Source organism: Helianthus annuus, chromosome 12 (genome assembly GCF_002127325.2).
Source record: "Helianthus annuus cultivar XRQ/B chromosome 12, HanXRQr2.0-SUNRISE, whole genome shotgun sequence".
In the NCBI taxonomy this organism is placed as follows: Eukaryota; Viridiplantae; Streptophyta; class Magnoliopsida; order Asterales; family Asteraceae; genus Helianthus; species Helianthus annuus.
In genome coordinates this window covers 56,286,538-56,311,224 of record NC_035444.2, presented here as the reverse complement: position 1 = coordinate 56,311,224, position 24,687 = coordinate 56,286,538, and the positions used below count along the sequence as shown (strand labels likewise).

Genomic DNA, 24,687 nt, shown 5'->3' with positions numbered 1-24,687 from the left:
CGTTTTAAAGCTAAAAACTTTTCCCGATTATTTTATTTCACAATCCGGGATAAAACCCCGATAATTTACAATACATAAGATTTTACTGATAAATCTTTATTTCAAAACATATTTTATATTGAGCCACTATCTTAAGCTTGAAATGCTCCCCAGCACTTTTCCTGAATTACAATAGATCACCTGAAACATGTTTGAAAAAGGTTTTGTCAGCGGGAAATACTGAGTGAATCATTCTATTTACTGAAAACGACACATTTGTTATAATTCACAGTATTAAGAGTTTTTACATATGTTTATTATCTACCAACTATCCACAGTATTTGTCACTCGACCGGATCTGTGACTGTGGTCATATCACCATTGGCTACCCCAATGAATGACGTATATCACTTAATTTTAGGTTCGCCCACCTAATGTGATAAAAACAGTAGTAATGTGCACAATACCCCACATACTGGCTGTAATTTGGTGATTACATAAACTTAATCACTGTAATTATAATTCTAAAAATAATTTGGAGTATTGTAAAACAGTTGATAAAAAGAGAATGACTCACATTGCAGATTTAACACGGACAGAATATGATTTAGCCTGGTTAACCTAATTTCAATAATAATGCACACAAAACTAGGTTAGTGATCAATACAGCAGTCACGATAACTCACAAGATCAAATTCTCACAACGAACGACAAAGTGCAATACTTAAACATTCATTGATTTAACAACGAACGACAAAGTATAACCCAATGTGGGCGGCACTTAAACATCCATTGGATATATTGATCTCGGAAAATGAATCGTAATAGCGATCGAGTGATTACCCTGTTTTGCGGCAGCAATTCGAAAGTAGTGTGTGTGTTTATTTGTAGTATAAGTGTGATAACTCGTCATACAGAAAGCGTTTGGCCGACGTTTCAACTTCCAGATTCAAGTCCTAAGGCCCTCTATTTATACTGAAAATTTGCATCTCCCGCGTGTCGCGGAAGAATTCGGGGAACCTCCCGCGTATCGCCTGGGATGCCAATTTAGGGTAGGGTAGGTTTCGTGTCCAGTAGCTTGGGTGAGTTGACAGTTTTGTTTAATTCAATTCAGACAACGAATTTAGAGGATAATATCGATTAGGGTTTAACCCCCCCTGAGTTTTAGGGGCCCTGATCCTGATTCCGATTGTTTCGAAAATTTTAGGGTTAGTGCAGAATTTCTTGGGTTTCTCATTTAGGGTTTTCTTAATAGCTAATTACCACCCTAAGCATTAATTTTAGTGAGAGTTGTTACAATTGGTCTTTAACCCGGTACGTCCGGGCTACTGAACGCATAAGGAACATGTAATTCGTTCACAAGATTATAAATTTAAATAATTCTCCCAAGTTATAAAGAGTTTGTGCCTTGTGCATTCATATATTGTGTGGTTTGACTATATTGTTGCCAACTACGTCATGGTAATCCCCCACCGGGCCCACCGGTGAGACATGTGGAAATCGGGGTGTGACAATGGAAGGCATAAAGTCGGCCGCGCTGAATCTAACATGGTTACTGGACTAAGTGAAGAACAATATCAAAGTTTTCTGAAGTTTTTTCATGAGTCAAAAGGATCCGTAGCACAAGGTGATCAGATCTCTCGAGTCAACATGGCAGGTATGTCACTCGAAAGCGAAGATTGGATCATCGACTCTGGAGCCACCGACTATATCCTCCATAATCTTCGACCCCTTCACAACATAATCAGAAATAAATCTGAAACACCAGTAGTAATCCCAAGCGGGGAAAACGTACCGGTTGAAGCAAAAGGGGATTGTTACTTGACAAAGGACATTAAAATTCGGAGAGTTCTTTATATTCCAAACTTTAATTGCAACTTACTCTCAGTCAGTCGTTTGACTTAAGATTTGAATTGTTCAGTGAGTTTCTTTCCGACATTTTGTGTCTTGCAAAACTTAAGCTCAAGGAAACTAATTGGTGTGGGAAAGTGAGTAAATGGTCTCTACCGGATGGGCATGGTTGTTGAAGATAGAAGGGTCATGATGTCAAAGACAAATGCTGAAGTGTGGCACAAGAGATTGGGTCATCCATCTTATAGTAAGCTTTCTCGGGTCGATTTTCTTGAAAGTGTTTCTTTTAATAAAGACAACGTTTGTGATGCTTGTTGTAAGAAAAAACAAACCCGATCACCATTTTCCAGAAGCTCAATAAAAACGATTGCTTTCTTCGATTTAATTCATTGTGATATATGGGGTAAATATCAAAAACAGTCAACGTCGTACGCACAATTTTTCCTAACTATTGTTGATGATTTCAGTAGAGCAGTTTGGACGTTTTTTATCAGTCACAAAAGTGAAGCAAGTGATCGTTTAATAGATTTTCAAAGGATGGTAAAGACACATTTTGGCAAACAAATTAAAAGAATCCGGTCCGATAATGGGGGTGAATTTACCTCCACCCGAATGAAAAGGTTCTATGCGGATGAGGGTATTTTGTTAGAAACTAGTTGTCCCCACACCCCTCAACAAAACGGGGTGGTTGAAAGAAAACATCGTCACCTGCTTGAGACAGCCCGAGCACTGATGTTTCAAGCTTGCTTACCTAAGAAATTATGGGGTGAGTGTATACAAGCGGCTACATATTTGATAAACAGATTGCCCTTGAAGGTGATAAATAATCAAACTCCCTATGAGTTTATTTTCAATGAAAAACCATATTATAATCTTTTAAGAGTTTTTGGTTGTCTTGTCTACTACCGCAACACGGAGACCGGGGGAGACAAGTTCGATTTCAGGGGGAGACCGGGCGTATTTATTGGTTATCCCACTGGTACGAAAGGCTACGAAGTATTCGATATTGAAGCCGGGAAGATAACGAACTCTAGGGACGTTACTTTTGTTGAAGACCAATTTCCTTTTGAGAAAATTAAGCAACAAGTGAAAGATAATTCCATTTTTGAACCCCCATCTTCTTATGAAAGTGACGACCTCACTAGCATTGGAATGGAGGATATGCATCAGCAAACTGGGCCTGAACACACGACTGATGTGGCTGGCCCAAGTACCTCTGAAAGTAGCGGCCCACAACAACTTGCCTCCCTCAACCCAAATATCATTGAAGATACAGGTCCAGAAAATGATCTAGTTGGGCCTGAAGTCGAAGTTGATGGCCAGCTTAACACCGAAAATCAAGAGACCATACCAAATTCAGAAAAAGTTTCCTTAAATGTGTCAATACCTCACAACCATGATACAAATGAAGTTGTTCTTGATGGATTTGCTCCAACAACAAGCAAACGAACCAGAATGCCTTCTAAACGGCTAGACGGGTACGAAGTCAAATTGCCCCCTTCGGTAGACCATAGCCACACCACATCAACTCAGCCTCCCTCTACGGTACATCCTTTGGCAAACTACGTCTCCTACGAAAAATTTTAGTGAGGCCATGAAGGATAAATGGTGGAAAGAGGCGATGCAACGGGAAATACGAGCTCTTGAAACTAATGAAACGTGGACTCTTGAGGAACTTCCTCAAGGAAAACGTCCCATAGATTCCAAGTGGGTCTATAAGGTGAAGTACAAACCGAACGGAGAAGTCGAGCAATTCAAGGCTCGTTTAGTCGCAAAGGGGTTTACACAAATGGAGGGAGTCGATTATCATGACATGTTTGCTCCCGTCGAAAAACTTGTTACAGTTCGAACCATGTTAGTCGTCGTCGTTAAACGTAATTGGATTACGCATCAACTTGACGTCAACAACGCCTTTTTGCATGGTGACCTGAAGGAGGAAGTTTACATGAAAATTCCACAAGGTTTTGTCAAAGAGGGAGAAACAAGAGTTTGTCGGCCTCGAAAGTCCTTATACGGGTTGAAACAAGCTTCGAGAAACTGGTGCCAAAAGTTTACTGCTGCGCTACTCAAAATCGGATTTTCTCGGTCAAAAGCTGATTACTCGTTATTTACTCACAAAAATCAGGATAACTTTGTCGCTATTCTCATATACGTCGACGACGTGATCATCACTGGTAACGATCCCAACAAGATTCAGCAAACCAAAGACTTTCTCAGTCAAAAATTCAGCATAAAAGATTTGGGGGTTCTCAAGTACTTCTTGGGTATTGAAGTTGCTAAAACTAAAGAAGGCATGGTTCTTAGTCAGCGAAAATATACCTTGGACAGTCTACAAGATAGTGGTCTTATTGGGTGTCGGCCCAGTGCTTTCCCCATGGAGCAAAATCTCAAACTGGGTGGTTGCACGGATAGCGAGAAGGTTGACGCTGGTCGCTACAGACATATCTTAGGAAAGCTACTCTGTCTTCAAGCCACACGTCCAGATATCGCGTACTCCGTTAATATTTTGAGCCAATTCGTTTCGGACCCGAGACAAGAACACATGGACGCCGTCAACAGAATCCTTCGATACTTGAAAACCAGTCCCGGTCAAGGTATTCTATTGCCCAAAGCAGGAGGTTCAGATTTGGTCGCTTACTGTGATGCAGATTAGTTGGGATGTCCATTAACACGACGCTCACGAACGGGATATCTTTTACTATTGGGTGGTGCTCCGATATCCTGGAAGACCAAGAAACAGTCAGTTGTCTCTCGATTTCGGCTGAGGCGGAATATCGTGCTATGGCCAACACTGTTAGTGAAACATTGTGGTTAAGATGGCTTCTTTCCGAATTGGGAACTTCACAATCAGGCCCTACAACTTTGTTCTGTGATAATGTTGTAGCCCGCCATATTGCTAACAACCCTGTGTTTCATGAACGCAGAAAACACGTTGAAATGGATTGCTATTTCGTTCGAGAAAGGGTGGAATCTAAAGAAATCGTGCCATTGTATGTCGACTCAAAGAACCAAGTTGCAGACCTTTTCACCAAAGCGTTGGGTGCTCAGCAACTATCGTACCTTCTTGGCAAGCTTGGCGTTCGAGACCTTCATGCTCCAGCTTGAGGGGGAGTAAAGAAATTAGCTGTCATTACCTTTATTAGCTGTCATTACCTTTAATTAGTTGTTCCTTAATTGCTGCCTTTGTTTTTCTTTTGTGGCTATAAACATAGCCTGCTTGTTATCGTGACAGACATCAAATAAATGAAAACCCAAATAACTTGATACCAATTTTCTCAATAAGAAAGGTAAGAAGGATTCTAGTCCATTGATCTTAGATTTGGAGGGTTGAGATTAGTTGTAGGGAAAAGAAGATAATAGAAGGGCATAAATCTATATATATATAAACATGATAAATAAGGGCTGATGTGTCATGATATAAGGGCTTGGAAAATGATGTGGCATCACCATAGACACTCTAGAATTTGGTTTTGGCTCCAAAAATTCGGGTCTTTTTTTCTTAACATGGACAGACAAGGGATCCGGGATTTGACCCGGCTATAAATACCTTCTAAAACACGCTTTTTTTGTAATCCCTGTTCTAAACCCTAGCCTCCCCTTCCTTCCTCTTCTACATCAGTCATCGCCGCCATCACTGAATAAGGATTAAGATATCGATCAACCACTACAGGTATGTTCTTGATCTTCAAATTAACTCCATGTGTAAGAGTATGGTGACGGTGGTGGTGGTGGTAGCCTTAAGAGTAACGAATCTGTATGTTCTTTGACTCTATCCTTTTTTTGGTATGAAAACCCTAACTCGCATCTTTGAACAATCGATGCCAAACCCTCAAGGTAAGTTTGAAATTAAGTAATCTACGCCACTGCATGTGATTTTCATTTGATTTTCAATGTTCAACGCAGATTTTATTCGACACCACGATGTTTGATTTACTAACATTCATCTACTATCTGTGTCTGTTCATGGATTTGGGGTTTTTGATGATTCTCGACTGTTACAACTTGCGTTTCTGTTGATTATCTTCTTGGTAATTTTGTGCTTCCGATTCGTATTTTGGATACTCCAAGTTTTATTAGCAGTTCTAAGTCTTATCATTATCTTCTACTTGGCGTATGATTATAGGATTGGTTGAGCAGAGCCACAAACTGGGCTAAATTCGGTGCAACAGCCGGGTTAGGTGTACCAATGTGAAGGTAATTGTCTTCTAACATTTTTTATACCATAAACTTCTTCACACACATATATTTGTATATTCAGGGCTCTTTGCTTCTGAAAAACTTTTTTAGAAAAAAAACTTATCTATATGTGATGCATAATTTCAATGTTAAGCCCTTTCGTGCATCACAATTTGGAAAAAAATGATGCACAAAACTTACTCTACCTGATGCTCTACTATTTTTTTTTTCAAAAAATCTCAGCGATTTTCAAGAGGCATCTAATCATGATTCACATAAAATTTCAGGATGAAATGTGGACTTAAGCAGAGTAGAAAACTGATCCACTAATTTCTAACTTCAATCCATAGTTTTGTTAATGTGCTAATATGTGGAATTTTGGGTCAATTTAACAAAGTTAATTTGTCGTTTTGCTTTTCATGATTATTTAGATTCTCATAGGATCCTAAGCGAGCCCACACATATGTACATATATATGTATGTACACACACATGCACACATGCACACATGCATGTAGTGTAGGTATGTGTGTGTAAAGAACCAATTCTAAGTAGAGAACTGCATAAGCATATGTACATAGTGATGGCCAGATAAGACTTGAGAGAGGGGATTATGCGGTTAATGTGGCTCTTGCAGTTCTCTACCCAAGTTTGATTTTGTTATGAAAGACTCTCTCTCTGTCTTACTAATGTTGTAACTTTGATTTACAATTTTACGTATTTGAGCGCATTCATAACTCGTAACATTGCTAAAAGATAATGGATTTGTTTGGCTCACATATCTCTTATAAGTTTCAGATTCTCAAATGATTTTGACTGGTATATGTTTGTGTATATATATTTATTATGTTTATTCTGTATGTTGGTTGGTTCAGGTGGTTCAGCATGGTGGTTGCTTAGGCCTTGGCTTGGCAGCTTTAAGGACCGCTGATGAAGATATATACGATGAGATAAAAAGTGTCCTCTACAATGACAGTGTTGTTGCAGGTGAAGCTGCGGGCATTAGCATAGGCTTACTAATGGTGGGGACTGCAAGTGAGAAGGCATCAGAGATGCTGCTGGTATATGCTCATGAGACGCAACATGAATAAATCATAAGGTAAGTTGTTTCGTATAACGTGTCGCTTCATTAAGGACGTGGCAACTTTGACCCATTTATGACAAAGAGTTTAATAGTTTAATTTGAGTTATGCTTTATTAATGGGTACAACAGAAATAATTAGCTAAAAAGGAAACGGGTCGAATGAGTCGAAAATCGCCTGAAGTGTAACTTATATCCATAAAACATCCAAAACTTTTATTTTTGACAAAACAGATAGATCTTACTGAGATAAGTTAATTATTTGATCTGAAATCAATATTAGACTTTTTTGGGTTTAAGTTAAATTATGTGTTCTTTAGTTAATAATGTAGTCGGTTAGCTAATCTTCCTCTACCCTAAATATTAGGGGTGCTAAACGGGTCGTGTTTGTGGGTTGGCGGATTCAACCCGGACTCGAAATTTTTTAACAAACCCGAACATGACCCGAACCCGAAAATCGTGTATACATATGAACCTGAACACGAATATTCTTGGGTTGACCAGAACATGGGCCGGTCAACCGGATTTTATTTTATTTTATTTTTTTGTAAAATAACATATGAAAGTTAAAGTCTTACTAAAAAAACACAAATGTATGTAATACAATTGCATTTTAATTATAAAGTTTAATGTCAATTTCTTATTTTATGTTATAATTATGGCATAGAACACTCACCCAATATAATTGATGACATAAATCATATTGTAAAAAATAAAATATAATATAATCGGGTTAAACGGGTCGACCCACCAACCCGACCCCTTTAGTTCAACTCAATCAGTCGAGTCGGTTCCGACCGAATCTACCAATTATGTAAACCAATAGTTACGCTTATGAAGATCCGTTTGATGGATGGCAACCATTGTTGCAAAACTACGAGGTAGATGGGATGACTAATCCAATAGAGGTAAAGTTATCATGCTATTGTTTTGGCATAGATTTGTTATTGGGCCATATTTAAAAGGAAAAAAAGGAAAAGGAAAATGAAAGTAACCCGAATCGGGTTCAACTTTTGGTAGTTTTTTTACACTTAATTGGGTTTGGGTATGTCGTGAAATTCAGTCTTTTGTGTACTCAGCTTTCAGGTTGCTTCGGGTTAGGCTTGGTATGTGGTTTCGGGTCAGTTTCGATAACTGATTATAGGTAAAATCGACAACGGGATGCCATCCCCTCAATCTTCCTCCCCCCGGATTGATGTTTATTAATGTGTGGTTTTATTTGAATCGAACAGCGCGGAAACCTGCTATTGGCTTTATTAACCGAAATTGTATTCCAACTGTTGTGATTCTTTTAGGTTTATTTGTAATTTGCTCTGCTAGATATATCTTTTTCTTTTTTAAAAATATCAGCATGATTAATATCCATAGGTGTGGTCTTCTTAGGATCTTATTCTTAATTATGTTGATGTAGTTTATGTAATGAATAACATTATTTTTCTGCGTACACATATTGATGATGACCATGAGGTGAAGTAGGGTCTTCAACATTTTTGTAAGGTAACATTATACTTTAATTTTTATGAACTTGGGGTATTTTTATGAAATTTAAACAGTAATTTCTACCATTTCAATTGGCTTTCATTTTTTTCATCTTCACTTAGATATGTTCTTCTCTTACCAAGGCAACCCGTATTCTCTTACGTCGTTGGGAGGCTGTCATGATGCAAAAGAGATTGCATATTTGTTGTTTCACTATTGCAGCCATAGTCTTATTTGAGGCCACAACGAATAACCAATTTTGAGCAAAAGAAATTGCAATTCGGGTGAATTTAAATTACCATTATCCTTTTATTATTGTAGAATTTTAGACTTACCAAGTTAAAAGATTCAAATCATGTGATTTATAAGCTTCTATGACTAATAACTTGATCTTAAGTGTCATCTACCATAAATTATGGCAATTGTAGTGTCATCTTATAGCGTATTTTTATACTAGGTTATCACCCGTGGTACCCACGGTTGTTTTATTTTATTAGTTATTAATCATGTATATTTTTTAAGTATAACGATTTGTTTTTTTTTAATCTGTGAGGACATTCACTGATAATCCTATATCAATTATGAGATAAGATTATTGGTTTACTGTTTGAGGATATAATCTTTGATTTTAAAATAAATAAAAGCGTACAAAAAAGTATTGACATATTAAATGTCTTGGATATAGAAAAGTTATAAACTTTGCATAAACTTAAACATGGGTTGTGAACTTGTAAGAGACTTATAAGCTTATTGATTGCTTATGATCCGTGTTTATAACTTTTGGTAGTTTTTTTTTACACTTAATTGTGTTTGGGTATGTCGTGAAATTCTGTTTTTATGTACTCAGTTTTTCAGGTTGCTTCGAGTTAGGCTTGGTATGTGGTTCTGGGTCAGTTTCGATAACTGGTTATAGGTAAAATCGACAACGCGCCAATGTTTGGATACCATGTATGGTCCATAGCTCATGGAACTTTGTTTAGCTTCATAACTTCGTTTTAAAGGTTTATTTGCTAAATTGGTGGGTTGAGCTACAAATTTTGAGATCTTTATAACTCGAATTTGTGGATTGAAAATTATATTCTATTTGACATTGTTTTGACAATGGCTCTACAGAAGTATTGCTCACTTTAAACGGGTGAATTTCCAGATATTATTTTCATCTTTTAAATGACTCAAAAACTAATCTTTATCATGTCAATATAAGCGAATCGGGTAACATGTCAAAACGGGTTGGGTAAGAATCTGATTAAGATCATGTTAAGCACCTGTACACATGACGAAGTGATTTTTTGGCATGTTCTAACAACTATAATGTAGTTCCTAGGATCATTTACGTTAGCTATGATTGCTAAAAAATAACCTTGAACACATGAATTTTCTTTATATACTCGTATTTTATGTACCTGTTGCAATAAGATAATATACTATATATGTGTATAAAAGAGTGGTGTCTTCTATCCACATGATGAATAAATTTAACGTTGATGGTTTCAGGTACTTAACTTACTCGGCTATTATTACAGTATATTTACGAGATGGGCTGGTGATCAGTTCTTTGAATAGTATTTTATGTAAAAGTTACAACTATTGAGCCAACTACTTAGTCATGACTTTTTTGGACAATGCAAATTTAGTGAACAAATAGAATATGTTCTGGAGAAGTTGCAGAGTTTTGGTTATTGGTTCAAAGAAAAAAGTATTGTGGATGAAATGTAATATAAGGGTGAACACAACATACATGTTTTGGAGAACCGTTAGATCAATATATCCGGTTCGTTAGCTTGGAAAGTGGGATCACTTCCGCGGTTAGGGGTACCGTGCATCTATCTTTTTTTCCAGTTGGTTTTGAAAACATGTGTTTTTAACTTTTTATTTTATTTCGTGACATAATTCGATTAATATAAATTAATTTTTCCTACCCGGGAAGTTCCCGGGTGATAACCTAGTGGAATCCTATATTTATGGATTTTCTCTTTCCACATGCAAGGCACATGCCAATTTCCCCATCGATTTAAAACGTCCATAACTTTTTCATACGACATTTTTTTTAAAAAAAAAATTCACCATAATAACGAGGGTTTTTTTATCTTTAATATGAGTACAATATTATCATAAAAAAATAAAATAAAAAATTTCATTTTTACTGGGTTTTTTTGCATTGTGTTAAAGGTTCATGTCATTGTATTTTTTAACTGGGTTTTGATCAGTAGAGTTTCTATACATTGTGTTATTATCAAAACCTATAACACAATGTTAATTTGGGTTCTATCCATTGCGTTCTTATAAGAACCTAGAACACAATAAATGACACAATGAAGATGGTGTTATATCTAGGTTTTCTATAAATTGTGTTATTAGTTCAGGTCATTGTATTTAATATGTTATTCATTGTGTTTTAATATGTTGTCCATTGTGTTTTAATAATTTGTTCAACTTTTTTTTATTATCTTTGTTCATTGTGTTTTAGTTTGTTTTGTATTGTGTTTTTAGTTGGTTTTCCATTGTGTCTTCATCTGCTCTCTATTGTGTCTTTTATCTGCTGTCATTAATTGTGTCTTTTATCTGTTGTCATCAATTGTGTTTTTATTTAGTCTGATACTTATTGTGTTATATGTTATCGCCATTGTGTTATACGTTATGGTTATTGTGTTTTAGTATGTGGTCCATTATGTCTTTATCTGTTGTCATTGATTGTGTTTTTGATCTACTTTACATTGTGTTTTACATTATGTTCATTGTGTTATTATCAAAACCTATAACACAATGTTAATTTGGGTTCTATCCATTGCGTTTTTATAAGAACCTATAACACAATATATGACACAATGAAGATGGTGTTATATCTGGGTTTTCTATAAATTGTGTTATTAGTTCAGGTCATTGTGTTTAATATGTTATTCATTGTGTTTTAATATGTTGTCCATTGTGTTTTAATTATTTGTTCAATTTTTTTATTATCTTTGTTCATTGTGTTTTAGTTTGTTGTGTATTGTGTTTTTAGTTTATTTTCCATTGTGTCTTCATCTGCTCTCCATTGTGTCTTTTATCTGCTGTCATTAATTGTGTCTTTTATCTGTTGTCACCAATTGTGTTTTTATTTAGTCTGATACTTATTGTGTTGTACGTTATGGTCATTGTGTTTTCGTATGTTGTCCATTGTGTCTTTATCTATTGTCATTGATTGTGTTTTTGATCTACTTTACATTGTGTTTTACATCATGTCCATTGTGTAATATGCAACTGGGTTTTTGATTTTTTTTTTTTTTTTGAGAAATATAACAATATGGTACTCATATTAAAGAAAAAAAACGCTCAATTTTATAGTATAATTTTTTTTAAAAACAAATGATGTATAAAAAAGTTACGGACGTTTAAAAATTGGGGGGGGGGGAATAACATGTGACTTGCATGTGCATATTCTCTTTCCTATTGTAGACAAAATTACCCTTTTCATTTAATTCCTCCTAGGACAGTTATCACTCTCTGATGGCTTCTTACTCTTCTTATTTTTAAATACTTTGTATTATAACTCAACCCTTCTTTTTTATACATAAAGATGTTCGCTAAATACATAAATTAAACGGAAATATGTTACTTTAAATATTATACAGAACGATGTAAATGTGTTTATATATATATTTTTTAATCTGTTCATATATTGCTTTAAAAAAAATATGTTAATTTAAAACTGCTTTTGTTTTAAACGTAATATAAATATAAATTTTCTCATAAATAAAAAAAACTGTTAGATACCGTAGAAGAGAACTCAACCTAAACGACTACTCTGATAGGTGAAAGAACGCATTTAGTATATAAACCCTATATTGATTGTCCATACAACTGATGTGTGACAAGTCCGATACCTTATAATTGTTTTAGTACATAACAAAAACTTGATACACATTGTAATTTCAAAACAAAAAGTGAGAATTCTAACATACCATAAAAATATATCACGAATAGTTTTCACAATTTATTCATAAAATATAGAATTTGTGATTTCCTTTTTTTCATTCTGTTGTAAACATGTATAGAATTTGTGAGTCCTTTTTTGTTTTATCATTATGTTGTAAACATGTTTTGCTCATTATTGTATATTACATATATTTAACAGGTTTTTTTTACATAATTTCTTTTTTACATTTTAACATATTTTTCTTTAGATGTTGTTAATACCTTTAAACCAACCAAAATGCTTTAAAATGAACACATGTGCTTTAAAATAGAGAATCTATACCAACTTTAATTCCCTTAGAATAACATTTCTGATCAAGTGGTATCTAAGATGCTAATAATGTGTTATCCAATCAACTGACATGCTAGTATTAGATACAAGGTGAAACGAGGTATACAAAGATCTTTAACAAGTATATGATTCTAAGTCCAAAAAATTATAATGTAAAGATAATTAGCCATATGATTCTAAGTCCAAAAAATCTATACTATATAATAAAAGAAACCACTTTAGGGACACTTGTCATCATATTAGGCAATCTCTTATAGATAATTATTATTTTAATTTAATCTCTTTTAATTAATTATAGATAATCCTTCTATTAAATATTATTAGTTTAATATCTTATGTTATATATTAATAAAGGAAAACAATGGAAAATATGAGTTTTGGGAGCAATGGAAAATTCGATTTCTGGGCCCAATTGGCCCAAAAGGTAATGCTACGAGATTTTCATCATATATCTATATCGCTTCAATTATAGTTTAACTAAATCTATACAATATAATAAAAGATTTTATTTAATTGATAGTTTTAATTGTTTTTATATTTTGATAATAAGGACAATGATAACTGACAACCAAATATTAAAATAAAAATAGTTATTTTAGTCAAGTGTTTTATTACATGTAGAATCTATACTATATAATAAAAGAAATCTGTTTTAGGACACTTGTCATTCTCTCATTTAATTGATTAAAATTATTAATAATACTAATAATAATAATATTTAATCTAATCTAATACAAATAATAATAATATTTAATCTAATCTAATACAAATTCTTATTATTAATTTAATAACCTATTGTTAACCTAAAACTTCAATAGAATCTTAAATCCTAGCTAAACAAGTTTCGAAATTCATAATAATATTAATATGTTAGACCAAATATATTATTGATATATATATATATATATATATATATATATATATATGTAAAATATATTATTGATATATATATAACTAAAATTATTATCAATAATATTAATAATAGGTTTAGAATAAAATACAAAGATTCAAAAAATAAGAAGTCGTACAAAGGGTATCAAATAGACTCTGATTGACCTCATTCAACCGACGTTAGAGCCGTCTTATCGAACTCTACGACATCAATTAATATGTACGAGTTGATGGGTTACATTTATATTAACTCATTTATGTCAATATGGTATGTAAATGTCTCTGTCTTTGTTTTACATTTACAGGAAATATCTATACTATATAGTTTAAATTGTTCAACCCGTGTAACACACGGGGAACTAACCTAGTTATAATGTAAAGATAATTAGCCATCACTAAAAACCTTTAATTATAAAAGGTCTAAAACTCGATTTAAATGTGACCGAATCACATATATAAACTTAAAGGTTGGTTAGTGCTATACTTTTGCATAAATAAGTATTAACCACTTCCCTAATTTATGGCCAACTTTTTCCGAAACTCAAGTTTGACTAAGAAACTATTTTTGAATTTTAATGAAATAAAAAGCTAACCAAATACAATACTTTTTAGACAACCCGCAGGGTTTAAAAAACGCCGCATTTTTTTTCAAAAAAAAAATGCCTTTAGCGCTCTTTTTTTCCACACCTTTGTTTCAATTCTTTGGCCAATGATCGTGCATTCCTTTTTGTTTGGTCAATATCAATTTTTAATGGTTTTTTATTTAAATTCTATTACACATCTTTTAACATAATGCCTTACAATGCTCACACCCCTACTATACCCATTTTAGAAAAACGTCTCATAATACTTCATTATCGACTGAACTGACACATGACGTAAAATATCAATGATGGAGGCATTATTTATATCTTCCACTACACATAGTCTTATTTCAAGCATTTTAATGATTTAGTACATTAATATTAAATTTGAAGTAATCTTAATAAGTTAACACACATTTCTACTACTAAATTTATATCAAGGGTCGGTTAAAAAATACTTTAGGGCTATGGTTTAAAGAAAACAAATTAGTTCTTTCATTTTATAAAATTATAAGAGGAGGAGGGGTGGTTCACTAGTGATAGTTTCTATCACTCCAACTATCCTATAAAAACATGTTATGTCATCAACCAAATTTCTATCACTAGTGATAGAAATGTAGGAGGGGTGGAATCACTAGTGATGGAATTCTATCACTCCCAAACTTTTTTTAATTTTCATTTTAAAATTATAATTTTCACTAATTTTTTAAATTTTTTATTTTAAATTAGAAATTAACAATAAAACACTAAAATTAAAAATTTCATTAAATTTAAAACATACTACTTCAATTTAACATACTAGAAACATACAATTTAAAAAAAAAACCTACTCCTCGTCCGAATCCGGAAACTCCAAACCTAGAGAACCTACTAGTTCGATTAAATCGAATCTCAACCGAAAGTGAGTTTCTTCGTTACGCAATTGTAAATGGATATCTTGTGGAACTTGAACTTGTGTAGGAGGATCCGGCACCCAATCCGGGGATATTGCACGTCCGTCGTGTTTGATCAGCATATTGTGCAATATGATACATGCATACATTATGCTATGTATTGATTTCTTGGTCATCGAACGAACCGGTCGGTGTAGTATACCCCATCTACCCTTTAAAACACCAAATGCCCTCTCAACATATTTTCTTGCCGATTCTTGCAATTTTTTGAACGCCTTTTCTTTAGCCTCGACAGGAAATGAGGGAGCTTTCACAAAAACAGACCAAGACGGGTAGATACCATCCCCAAGATAAAAGCCTCGTCTGTAATGTCGACCGTTAACATAGAAAGGAGAGGAAGGTGCGGTACCATCCGTTACGCTTTGGAACAACGGCGACGTGTGCAACACATTGATGTCGTTGTTTGAACCTGGAACACCGAAATACGAATGCCAAATCCATAAATCATTCGACGCCACCGCTTCTAGTATGATGGTTGGTCTTTTGATGTCTCCCCTCACATACGCCCCTCGCAACTCTCTTGGACAATTTTTCCACTCGATATGTGTACAATCGATGCTACCGAGCATCCCGTGAAAATGCCATCTAGCCTCGTGTGCGGCGTAAATACGTGAGATGTCGTGGCTCGTCGGTTTACGTAAAAACTCGTTAGCATACAACTTAATGACCGCATTGCAAAAAAATTGCAAACATTCACGTGAAGTTCTTTCAGACATAGCTAGGTATTCATCATATTGATCGGGTGGGTTACCTGTCGCTAGTTGGCGAATGGCGGACGTGCATTTTTGTATCGGCGTGAAACTTGGTTTGCCCCTCGCATCGTAACGTTCTTGAAACCATTCCTCGTTTGCTTCGATGTCTCCAACAATCTTTAAAAATAATTCTTTGGGTAAACAAAACCGATCTCTAAACGTTTCGGCATTGTATAGCGGGTTTTCTACAAAATAATCGTTCATCAAAACTTCGTTGGCACGTATACGATCACGGTCGACCATCTTCTTCTTTGGGCGGGACGACTCGGCATCAAGCTCGTTATACACCGACACAAAATAGTTTAGCGTGTCGTTGTCGGAAGATGACTCGGAATCGGTATCGCTAGACATCGGAAACGTCGAATCCGTAGGGAATTCCATTTGAGAAAGATATAAAAATTGTGTGAAATGGGTTTAAATTGGTATAAAATATGTAGATTGGTGTGTGTAAAATGGTTAAAATATAGATATATAAATAGATAAAATGGATAATTTTTTTTATTGATTGTTTACCGTTTTAAAACGGTCAAATGTTCAAACGGTCGAAATTTTCAAATGTTCAACGCGTGCTCGGATTAACGGCGTGATACTTCCACGCGTTATATAAGCTGCGGCGGCGGTGTTCCAGTTGAAGTTTCACGCGTGATGGAAGGTGATAACGTACCGCCCCGGGTGGCCTAATCTATGTATTTTTATTACTTTCTTACATTTTATAAAATTATAATCTATGTATTTTTATTACTATGAGTAATGACTGCAATGTAATTTAATTTCTAAAAAAATATAATTATATATATAGAAATTTAGTAACCCTGGGGAAGGTTCTATGCAGAACACTAAATATCGCGAGAACACGCAAAACAAAATGAATCATTCATCTTTTCAATTCTAAAAACCTAAAAAGTAAATGAAAATGTTATAAATGTAAGATTTGTTGTTTCTCACACTAGAATTTAAAACAAAAAATAAAAAATCTTCGGTTTTTAAATAACCTACACACATGTAGGTTATGTATAGGCTAAATTACCTACATGTATGTAGACTATATGTAGGAAAAAATATATGATTTTTTTATGTATACGTAATACACATATGAATGTAAGAAACATAAAATTTAAGAAATATGAACCTTAAGTCCCTAAATTTAGAGATTTAGAGTTGTTTTTTTTGTTCTCGCAATAATTAGTGTTCTGTAATGATCCTTATCCTAGTAACCCTTAACAAATTGTGGTATTTTCTTTTTTGATAAAATATAATTATATATTTAAAAATTTAGTAAGGGGTTGTTTGACAACTTTTGAATGATTAAGTGCTGAACCAATAAGATTTATGAAGCATTAAGTGTTGAACCATTAAGAGCCAATATAATGTTTAACCGTTCAGAGGCAAATGTCTGACCAATTCAGATTAGAAGTGTTAACTATTCAGACTCAGTATAATACTTAATCATTCAGAGGCAAATGTCTGAACCATTCAGATATCTGCTCACGAAACAAAGAGTCTGAACCATTAAGTGCTGAACCAGTAAGAGATCTGAACCAATAATAGCTTCATTAAGAGCAAAACAAACAACCCCTAAGCCTTAACAACTTGTGGTATTTTCTTTTCTGATTATGACTGAAAAATTGAACGTCAATGATATCCAAATATATGGTTTATTATGAAAGTACTTTTTTTCTGAAAATATTAAAGAGTTTTTTTTTTTAACCGCCAACAGAACTAATTTCGAGCACTCTCGGGGCATCTACTGGATAAACTAAGTACTCCGATAGTAACCCGAGTCCACCACCAATTTCGGGGAAAACCCGATAACTAACCCGTCCGTAGGCACGACGATTAAATTACTGGTAAAACCCGTTTGGCTCAAGGATCCAACCCAGATTTCCCTGTATTGCCTGTCTTTGTCCACTAGTGTCCCACTATGCAACAAGTGGAAGTTAAACTTGCATCTCTCAAAATAACGTAAGTCTTCCACCACTTAATCTAGATCTAGAGATCATTGGCTATTAAAGAGTTTTCTAATATTAGAAAAAAAAAATACTTTTTTATAGATCCATATTCGTAAATATATTTTATAGTTCGTTGAATGTAATGATTATGAAATAAAAAATACATATACTTTTATGAATCGTACATATATATGAGTTTTGTTACTCGTTTTTCAAGTAGCTTTTGTATACGAACTAGTTAATACTCTGCTTGTGTTGCGGGGCGATGGCCAAATAATGAGCGAGTGTTAGGCAGCTCATTGACACGAAAAACAATTAAATCGAGTCAACCAATTAAAACAAAACACTTTTATAGTTTTGATAAAAAAAAAAAACTAAAACAGTGGCAATATTGTAACTTTTAACTGAAAGAAAGTTGTATTTTTTTACTGGGGTAAAATCGTAATTTGCCAAAAGTTAAAGTGATGGCAGTACTGTAAATTTGAACTAGGGCAAATTGTAAATTTTCACAGGGGCAATTTCGTAATTTTGAACTTGGGGTAACAGCGTAATATAAATTTGAACTAAGGGCACAATCGTAATTTTAAGCTGGAGACAAAATCACAATTTTATTTTGAACCGAGTACAAAATCGTAATTTTGAGTTGGGGGCAAAAGCATAATTTTATTTTGAACTGGGGAAAACATAATTTTAAACTGAGGGCGAAATCATAATTTTTTAAACGGGGAAAATCACATTTTTGAACAGAGGGCAAAATTGTAATTTTTAGCTGGGGGCAAAAACAAAATTTTATTTTGAACTGGGGGCGAAAAGGTAATTCTGAGCTGAGGGCAAAACCACAATTTTATTTTGAATCGAGGGAAAAATCGTAATATTGAGCTGGGGACAAAAGCGTAATTTTATTTTGAGCTGGGGGCATAACCGTAATTTTAAAGAGGGGCAAAAACGTAATTTTAAAATGGATATAAAATAATAAACTGGTTGATCCAATAAGGGAGTGCCAGGCAAAATCGTAATTTTGAATTGAGGGCAAAATCGTAATTTTGAGATGGGGACGAAAGCATAATTTTATTTTGAGCTGAGGTAAAACGGAAATTTTAAAAAGGCGCAAAAACGTAATTTTGAAATAAATATATTATAGTAAATAGTTGTCTGACACTATTCCCATATTTAGTAAATGTATGTATAGGATAATCCACCCGAATTTATATTTTAATATTCAATTTCATTTTTCGAATACAATTTTCAAACGTGAATCAATTCCCACCCGATAACACCCCTATGTTAATATATAACTTTTATTTTTTTTAAACACGAGGGGCTAGCGGGTGACTAGTAACAAACCCGATACAGACTAATAATTAACTTTTTTGTTAGATCCGAATAGTATTTGTTTTTAACGGTAAATTTAGATTACTGACAGATCATTAGAGTATTATATGTGGGAATCAAACTCAGGGTCGTATGATTTCTAAGAGGCTGTTTGGCAACTTCTGAATGGTTAAGTGCTGAATCAGTAATAGGTCTGAATCATTAAGTGCTGAACCAGTAAGAGATCCGAATCATTAAGAGCCATTATAATGTTTAACCGTTCAAAGACAAATGTATGACCGATTCAGATTAAAGTTCTTAATCATTCAGACTCTGTATAATTGTTAACCATTCAAATGCAAATATCTGAACTATTCAGACATTTGCTCGTAAAACAAATAGTCTGAACCGTTAAGTGCTGAATCAGTAAGAGATCTGGACCATTAAAAGCCTCAAGATGCCATTAGGCTAAAATGCCATGAAAAAATAGTAGTATTAATATTAAAATGATTTTTCAATTTAACAATAAGTTTTGTCCCAAAATAAATTGAACAAAGAAAAAATGGCATACTTTTTCAATAATTTACCCCTAATATATTTTATTAAATACAGTCTTTAAGTATATACGTTTTCAGAGTGTAGCTAGCACAGTGGGCCGCCGCACTAAACAGGCACATTTCTTATTAAATACGCATTTGATTCTTGCAGAGTTATCACTTATCAATTCCTCCTGTAACGCTCTCATAACATTTATACCTTCTTCTTCATTTTTCCGATCATTCCATTCCGCCGCCAATCACGCTTCCTCAATTCCGGCTACGTAACAGGTATATCACTCTCCATGCGTACCAACACTAACAACGTTCGCTCATATTCCATTTTCTGCTAACTGTAGATCTGTATTTCCCTTTCATTGCTTCATTTTTGTTTAAAATGCATTTACTACGTTTGCTGAAAGTAGAATTATTGTTAGCAGATTCATGTAATCATGCATGTATTCGTTATTCGTTCAATTTCGTTTGTATTTTTTTATGAGTTTAATTGGATTTTCATGGAGAAAATTGGTTCCGTGTTTACCGTGAGTCTGGTATTTTTTGTGGTGTGTGCTTAAACCCTAGGTTTTATGGTACAACCTGCTATTGCATGCATGTTTGTTCCGATTTTTTGGGGGTTGAAATCTCATTTCATGTATCACAGCCTCTTTTTAATTAGAGTAAAATGCACGGATCCATATGGTTTTGTGAAATTTCACCTTTAGTCCTTAACTTTTCATAATTACACTCTTAGTCCCTGTGGTTTGACAAGTTGTTGCTCGGATAGTCCCTAAAGCAGCAGAAGGTTACTCGGATAGTCCCTGTGGTTTGACAAGTTATTACTCGACTTGTCAAACCACAGGGACTAAGAGTGTAATTTTGAAAAGTTGGGGATTAAAGGTGAAATTTCACCAAACCACAGGGACTATCCGTGCATTTTACTCTTTTAATAATTTAGAAAACAACTTTAAAGTTTTAATTAAATTTTACACTATTTATGCTATTTGTATAGATTCTATTCTTTATGCTATTTGTAACCAAAAAAAAACGAATTGGAATTGAATCTAAATTGCCGGTTTATAAGTTAGTTATGTCATTTTACATATTTTTACGTACCAATTTGACTAATAATTATACCAAAAAACAATTTTTTGGAGTTTTTGTTGTCAATCCTAATTTTATAAGTTGTACTTGCTACGTAAGTTACAACTTGCTAAAGTGTGGCAGGGTGATGCTATATTATGCTGTAATTGTATAATATTTGCTATGATCTGATGTATTAGAAATACTTGAATCTGCAATGTGCAACTCTAATTGTGTTAAACAGGATTTTAAAACTATTGATGATGTATAGAATCGGTTACCAAAAGTTTGGTATATGTCAATTTCTGATGTGCAAAGTAATCTGATTTTGAAAATGATATAGAACAGAAGCGAAAATGGTGAGTTTTGATGGCGATGGTAGCAGGAGACAAGGTAACAGTATCACTGAACCGAAAAAGAGGTCTTGTGGATGTGAGAAAGATGACTTTTTACCAGAAGAATCATTCAAAAGCTGGTCAAACTACCGTAGAGCCTTGCTGGAAACCAAAACTCGTCTAAAAGACCGTTTTTTGGCCCGATCGTCAGACCAACTGGAGCTTCATGATATGAGAGACCGAAGCCAGAATGAACTGAAAAAGACCCTTAACTGGTTTGATCTCATATGGTTTGGCATTGGAGCCGTGATGGGTGCTGGTGTTTTCGTCCTCAGTGGTGAAGCAGCTCATGAATTAGCTGGGCCGGCTGTTCTGATATCCTATCTCATTTCAGGCTTTGCTGCTTTACTGTCGGTCCTCTGCTACACCGAGTTTGCAGTTGAACTTCCTGTGGCTGGTGGCTCGTTTGCTTACTTGAGAGTCGAGCTGGGTGATTTTGTAGCTTATATTGCTGCAGGAAACATTCTTTTTGAGTATGTTGTATCCGGAGCCAGTGTGGCCCGTTCATGGACCTCGTATTTTGCAACCTTATGCAACCATGACCCTAATGATTTCCGGATTAATGTGACATCTTTAACAGAGGGTTTTAACCACTTAGACCCGATAGCAGTGGGTATCTCGTTACTCATTTGTTGTATGGCGTCGTTCAGCATGAAGGGCTCATCGCGGTTCAATTCGATTGCCACAATACTCTACCTGACTCTCATGGTTTTCATGATTGTGGCAGGGGTTACAAAAGCTAACACGTCCAATTTCCAACCCTTTGCCCCTTTCGGTATGCGGGGTGTGTTAAAAGCTTCATCTGTGCTTTTCTTCGCTTATGTCGGGTTTGATGGCGTGGCTACGTTGGGTGAAGAAACCAAGAACCCGGGTCGAGATATACCCATTGGTCTAGTGGGGTCCATGATGATAGTCATAACTATTTATTCACTTTTATCAACTGTTTTATGCCTGATGCAGCCATACAACCAGATTGACCAAGATGCAGCGTTCTCAATAGCGTTCCAAGCCACGGGTATGAGTTGGGCCAAGTATATAGTAGCGTTAGGGGCGTTACAGGGAATGACAACGGTTCTGCTGGCTAATATTATCGGTCAAGCTCGGTATTTCACTCACATTTCTCGAACCCACCTGGCTCCACCGATTCTAGCCGTAATCCACAAGAAACGCGGAACACCAATTAATGCCACCATCATCATGACATTAGCAAACTGCCTAGTCGCGTTCTTCACGAATCTCGACATCCTGGCCAACCTTCTTTCAATCGCCACACTCTTCATTTTCTCACTAGTGGCTCTCGCTTTGCTAGTGAGACGATACTACTCAACAGGAGTAACATCGGTTGCAGACCGAAACAAGCTGATTGTGCTGCTGTTTTTAATTGTTTCATCAGCAATTGGAGTCTCAGTTCTTTGGGCGATGAATGTGAACCTTTGGGTCGGGTATGCGATTATCGCAGGGGTTTGGTTTTTATCGACACTCGGTCTTCAACTGCTGGTGAAACAAGCTAGGAACCCGAAGCTATGGGGAGTGCCGATGGTTCCGTGGTTGCCAGCCGCTAGCATTGGTGTCAACGTGTTCATCATGGGCTCTATTGATGGTGCGTCGTTCTTGCGGTTCTTGGGCTGGACCGGTTTGCTGCTAGTGTACTACTTTTTTGTTGGATTGCATGCTTCCTATGATGCATCAAAGGATGTTGTGAAGACTGAGATTCATGGTGTGAGTTCTGAAGCTGTGGATCTGAAGACAATAACTGCTACTAGCTAGCAGATGAAATAGTTTGGGTAGTAAACCTTTATTGTTTTTTTTTTTTTTTTTTTTTTTTTTTCTGAAACAGTTTGTTGGTTTATTACAGTATCTTTATCTTTATATTCTTTTATTTCAATATAAACATGTTCGTTAAATACATAAATTAAACGAAAAAAGTACAAAAATCTTTATATAATACTATATAATACATGGATAAGGATCGTGTACATTAATCTAGAAGTGCGAGAAGTGTATTATAACACTATATATAACACCATATAAACACCGTATAACATTATGTAACACCATATAACACTATGTAACACTATATAACAATATATAACACTATACATCTATCATAGACATGTTATCAGACAAAATATAGTGTTATATTTGTTATATAGTGTTATATAGTATTACATAGTGTTATATGGTGTTAAATAGTGTTACCCGGTGTTTATATGGTGTTATATAGTGTTATATATAGTGTTATAATACACTTCTCACAATTCTCACACTTCTGGATAGGGCTGTAAACGAACTAAACGTTCAGCGAACAGTTCGTGAACCGTTCGGCAGGAAGTTCGTTTGTGTTCGTTCGTTTAATAAACGAACGAACATGAACAAGAAATTTCGTTCGATTAGTTAAATGAACGAACATGAACAGAGGTCTCGTTCGTTCGATTGTGTTCGTGAACGTTCGGTAAGGTGTTCGTAAACGTGTTCGTGAACATTCGTCGATTTACATTCGTTTATGTTCGTATGTTTGTGTTTTAATTGAAGATCTTTGTACTTTCTTATATTTTATTTGTACTTTTTATATTATTAAACTTTTATTTATTTTGTTTCCTTAATAATTAAACTAGGAAACCCACTTTCACCCTTTTTATGCATCATTTCCCTTTCATTTCTCATTATTTACATCCACGAATACAATCGACCTCCGTTCCACAATAAGGGATTCAAGTTTGAGTGCTACTCTCTGGGCCATCTATCTTTATCATTCGTCGCGTTCGCCAAATTTATTTGTGTTCGTGAACCGTTCGCGAACACGCTCATTTCCTTAATGAACGAACACGAACATAAAATCTCGTTCGGTAAGTGTTCATGAACCGTTCGTGAACACATTTATTTCCTTAACGAACGAACACGAACAAGGCCTTGTTCGTGTTCGTTCGGTTCGTTTACAGCCCTACAGTTCTGGATTAATGTACAGGATGCTCTATCTATAGTACATAACGATGTAAATGTGTTTATATTTCCTTAAAAATCTGTACATATATTGTTAAAAAACCTCTCCCCCTCCTTATATTCATAACTGGTTGTTTACGTAATTCACATAATCACATGAGCAGTATTTATTAAACGCAAGAATAGCCCTGGTGTTTTTAGCGGAATCAGCGATTTCTTTAATATATGGAAAATTACGTAAGAATAGCTCTGGTTTTTTTACGTCGAGAAATTGATGTGCATGATCTTTTATAGTCTGTCCAAGAAACTATTTTACGTCAAGAAATTGATGTGCATGATTTTTGTAGTCAGTCCAAGAAATTAACAGCTTCAGGAAAGAAAGACAGAAAATGAAGACATGTTGATTCTCACCACCCAATCACTACCAATCTTTAATTACCAATATTGCGATCCGAACACGATGGGGTACACACAACTATTAAACA

At 34.8% G+C, this 24,687-nt stretch overlaps 1 protein-coding gene and 2 long non-coding RNA genes across 4 annotated transcripts; all 3 read left to right on the top strand.

Moving 5' to 3' along the window:
- Window positions 1–5,363: 5,363 nt before the first annotated feature.
- On the top strand, window positions 5,364–7,060 carry LOC110894957. The gene is made up of 3 exons (XR_002566807.2): window positions 5,364–5,858; window positions 5,954–6,024; window positions 6,881–7,060. It is a non-coding gene; the product is annotated as an uncharacterized LOC110894957 (long non-coding RNA).
- A 1-nt stretch (window position 7,061) lies between these two features.
- LOC118484711 lies at window positions 7,062–8,550 on the top strand. The gene is made up of 3 exons (XR_004874123.1): window positions 7,062–7,104; window positions 7,913–7,994; window positions 8,166–8,550. It is a non-coding gene; the product is annotated as an uncharacterized LOC118484711 (long non-coding RNA).
- An 11,357-nt stretch (window positions 8,551–19,907) lies between these two features.
- Window positions 19,908–23,190, top strand: LOC110894958 (cationic amino acid transporter 1). Of its 2 annotated transcripts, none has more exons than XM_022142218.2 (2): window positions 19,908–20,078; window positions 21,216–23,190. In XM_022142218.2, the coding sequence occupies exon 2, from the start codon at window positions 21,224–21,226 to the stop codon at window positions 23,027–23,029; it is 1,806 nt and encodes a 601-aa protein (XP_021997910.1). In that variant the 5' UTR covers window positions 19,908–20,078; window positions 21,216–21,223; the 3' UTR covers window positions 23,030–23,190. The 2 variants fall into 2 exon arrangements, with proteins under 2 accessions (XP_021997910.1, XP_021997908.1); XM_022142216.2 differs by having other exon boundaries at window positions 21,211–23,190.
- Window positions 23,191–24,687: the final 1,497 nt, after the last annotated feature.